A 3,671-nucleotide genomic window follows, 5' to 3' on the forward strand; every position below is an offset into this window, starting at 1 on the left:
GTTTTTTACATTTCAGTTTTGGTCATTTAGTTAGTTTTAGTTAACTAAAACGTTTTTTACATTTCAGTTTTGGTCATTTAGTTAGTTTTAGTTAACTAAAATGTTTTTTACATTTCAGTTTTGGTCATTTAGTTAGTTTTAGTTAACTAAAACGTTTTTTACATTTCAGTTTTGGTTATTTAGTTAGTTTTAGTTAACTAAAACGTTTTTTACATTTCAGTTTTGGTTATTTAGTTAGTTTTAGTTAACTGTAATAACTCTGCAGCTGAAGCAACAGGACAGATTCCTACTTTGGTGGGGGCCACGGCAGGCTTTGGGACCAGGTTTTTGTAGACGCTGGAGCCCGTGATGGGAGCTTTGCTGCCGTTGGTGGGCAAGGCGCCCGCAGTGGCAAACCCAGCAGAGAAGGCGGAGCCTGTGTCGTCCTTGGTCACCTTCTTGATGACCAGCATTTTGGACACCATCTGTTTGCCACTGGGGGGATTTTCTGCACAGACGAGGACAGAGGAGCTGTTAGCGAGGGCCAGGAGAGGACGCAGACCTTTAAAACCAATTCATCAGGAATGGAAAGTCTTACCCCACACCCCAGCATGGGGAGCCACTGCTCGCACCTGAGTCCCAGGCTTTCCAGTTGTTTCAGGGTTGAGGGAGGGCTGGAGAGCCAAACAGTTTCCAGATGTTAAATCATTTTTATTTGTAAAACTAAACAAAGCAGAAAGTCGTCAGCAACTCACAAAGTCCTCCTCCACAAACTTCAGCTTGTCGTCCTTGCTGTCTTTGCGTTCCTCGTTGGGGAACTTGTCCTGGTACGAGGTTCCCTTGCGGGGATGGAAGTTGCCGTTGCGCTGCCTGTGCCCCCCCTGCCTGTCCCTGTCGGCCCCGCTCCGTTTGGGGTGGCGTCCCTGGTGGTGGTGGCCGTCCTGGGCGCTGCGGGGAGCTCCGTGCCAGCTGGGTGTTTCCTTCCAACAGGAACTCCCTGCCAGTCCACCGTGCCCGCCTTTGGCCACCCCCGAGTCCACAGAGTCATGCCTCAGAAGCAGCGACGGCTGCTGCCACCCGTCACCTTGGAAACAAGCAGGTTAGTTTGGTAAACAGGACAGAAAAGACTGCTTTGATGTTTTAACGAAGACCGTTCAAGGGTTTAAAGAAAGTCACTGATCTTAGAAGAAAAGAAAAACAGTCTTAAACTCAACCAAAGGTTTGTTCCTTTGTTGTTGTTCCTTTCCAAAGGTTCCTTTGCAGATTTTTAACCACAGAGTCAAACGAATCATCAGCTACAACCAAAATACCTGACAAAGCTTTAGAAACCAGCTCTCAGGTTCTGGGGTTCTTGAAATCTCTTCATGTCGTATATTTTCTTAAAGCTTGGAGTGATTTAAGGGCTGGGCGATAAATCATTTTAATCGATTAATTTGAATTTGCCATTTATAAAGATTTAATTTTGGAAAATCTGGATTTTTTTTCCCACCAGTGCTCTCTTTGGGGCTTCTGTATTTCAGAGGTCACCCCACCTGTCCCTCCAGACACTTGGTACACGACATGACAACACGGCAGCTAGCAAAGAGGACCTACTTCTCAAAAAAGGCACTGTTTCTTCAGTTTTCTGGAACTGGTTAGGTTTTACAACCTCAGATTTGGAGCAACAAACACCCCACTGCAAAATCTGTTTGAGGCTCTTGCTACAAAAAACAGGAGTACAACAAATTTGTTTCAACACCTGAAACAGAGGTACTCTGTTAGGTGGGAAACAAATCAATTAAAATCGAAAATCGTATCTGGGATGAAAAAAAAATCAGGAGATATTTATTTGGGCCATATCGCCCAGCCCTATGTGGTTTTACTTCAGCTCCGCTGGTTCTCAACCATTCATAACAAATATCACCTCAGTAAATACAGGGCTGGGCGATATGAGGAAAATCTTACATCACAATATTTTTTGGCTATATCACGATACACGATATATATCAAAATACCGCCAAAATCAATGAAAAAAAAATTAAAAATTGATCAAAGAAACTTGAATCTGAACAAATTTAAATGTCTTATTTTAACCATCAGTTTCTCACACAAGGTTTTTAATAATGGAATTATTGCCACTGTCTTTTTGGTGTCTACACTCTAGKTCAGGCGTGTCAAAATCAGGTCCTCGAGGGCCACTATCCTGCATGTTTACCCTGTTCCTCTGCTCCAACACACCTGATTCAGTCTGCAGAAGCCTGTTAATCATCCAGTCATGAAAATCAGGTGTGGTTGAGCAGGGAAACACGACAACATGCTGGATATGGTGGCCCTCGAGAACCAGAGTTTCACACCTGTGCTCTAGATCTTTAATAAACTCAAAAATAATGGACCGTAGCAGCAAAAATGTACAGTACATCAAGCAAAAGGAAAAAAAATAAATAAAAATTGAAACTTTAAAAAGGTGCTCTAATGCTTTTAACATAAAAAATGTAAAATCAAAACACWTGATAGCTTTAAAATACAAAAACAAAAGTATAAACAGTGACCATAAAATGGACTGACSCAGAACGGCATGTTTTACAAATTACCGTATTTTGTTCTACGTCCTCTTTATGAAATCCAAACCACTGCCAGATTATTAATCCAGTGCTGTTTCTCTTTGGAACTAGTTCATCGGAGTTGTCTTCAGTTTTAGTATCATTCACATGCTCACCCAAATTTCCTGCTACAGCTATGTTCTCCCTACGCACGCATGCTCCTCTCTTTGTCCAGAAGGGAGSGGGCTAGTGATGTGTTCAGGTGTGTCGGAAAAGCAAAACTTGCAGGGWRGCAGCTTATTGTTTGCATGATGATTTATACTCGATGGTTACAATGAAGCCATTTTAACCATCGTATATTGAAAAACTCGGGATACATCGAGTCTATTTGATACATCGCCCACCCCTAGTACCACCTCAGTAAATCCTCAGACATTAAAAACAGAGCGGATCCAGGAGGTGAAGTATCTGTTCACTGTGATGATGTCACAGCTCACCTGCAGCCTGACCAACGTGTAAATATAATCTCCTCACTTCAWCTTTTAAATGTTTGTCAACATGGATTAAAACCTGTTTCTGAGGTTTGCTGCCTGCGATCAGATTTAACTTCTCATAATTTAACACAACAATGGTTCAACTGACAGATCAACTCTTTATGGCAGGGCTATTCAACTGGCGGCCCGCGGGCCACATCAGGCCCGCCAGTGACTAAAGTTCAATTGGTTCATTCATGTATTAAGCCCAAACCCAGTTTTCTACTTTAATTACTGAGTTARTTTAGTTAAACATAGATGTGTGAAATCTGCAGAAACGTCAGCATGGTGGCTAGAAGCTGGTAAAAACCATTTCCATGAACGTTTAAAACAGTTAAAACTACAAGAAATTGAATATAAAACTATGAAAGTGAAAATAAAATTGGTTTAAAAATTTGGCAAGTCAGAGATGTCAAAATATTCTTTGTGTCAAATACAAGGCATCGTGTGTTATTTTCCTTTTTGATATTGTTTTATTATCACTACACTTGTTACATATGAATCTGTATGTTATACCCATAATTAAATGCAGCAAAATAAACTATTTCAAAGCTAAGAGATCTTTGTAATACTTGGTTTAGTTACACAATGGGCCTCATGCAAGAACATGTTCGTATTCTTATCCTAAATTTCTCTTACT

The 3,671-nt window shown here is 41.1% G+C and overlaps 1 protein-coding gene across 2 annotated transcripts in view; it reads right to left on the bottom strand.

Annotated features, from left to right (window-relative positions):
• The window catches only part of gpbp1l1 (GC-rich promoter binding protein 1-like 1), a 30,979-nt gene that overhangs the window by 9,775 nt on the left and 17,533 nt on the right, over positions 1-3,671 (bottom strand). For both annotated transcript variants that reach the window (XM_014023861.1, XM_014023860.1), the window contains 3 exons: positions 735-1,063; positions 578-653; positions 291-487 (listed from right to left, as the gene is read on the bottom strand). In XM_014023861.1, coding sequence (XP_013879315.1) covers positions 291-487; positions 578-653; positions 735-1,063 — 602 coding nt within the window. The remainder of the gene's footprint in view (positions 1-290; positions 488-577; positions 654-734; positions 1,064-3,671) is intronic.

Source organism: Austrofundulus limnaeus, unplaced genomic scaffold (assembly GCF_001266775.1).
Source record: "Austrofundulus limnaeus strain Quisiro unplaced genomic scaffold, Austrofundulus_limnaeus-1.0 Scaffold393, whole genome shotgun sequence".
NCBI lineage: Eukaryota > Metazoa > Chordata > Actinopteri > Cyprinodontiformes > Rivulidae > Austrofundulus > Austrofundulus limnaeus.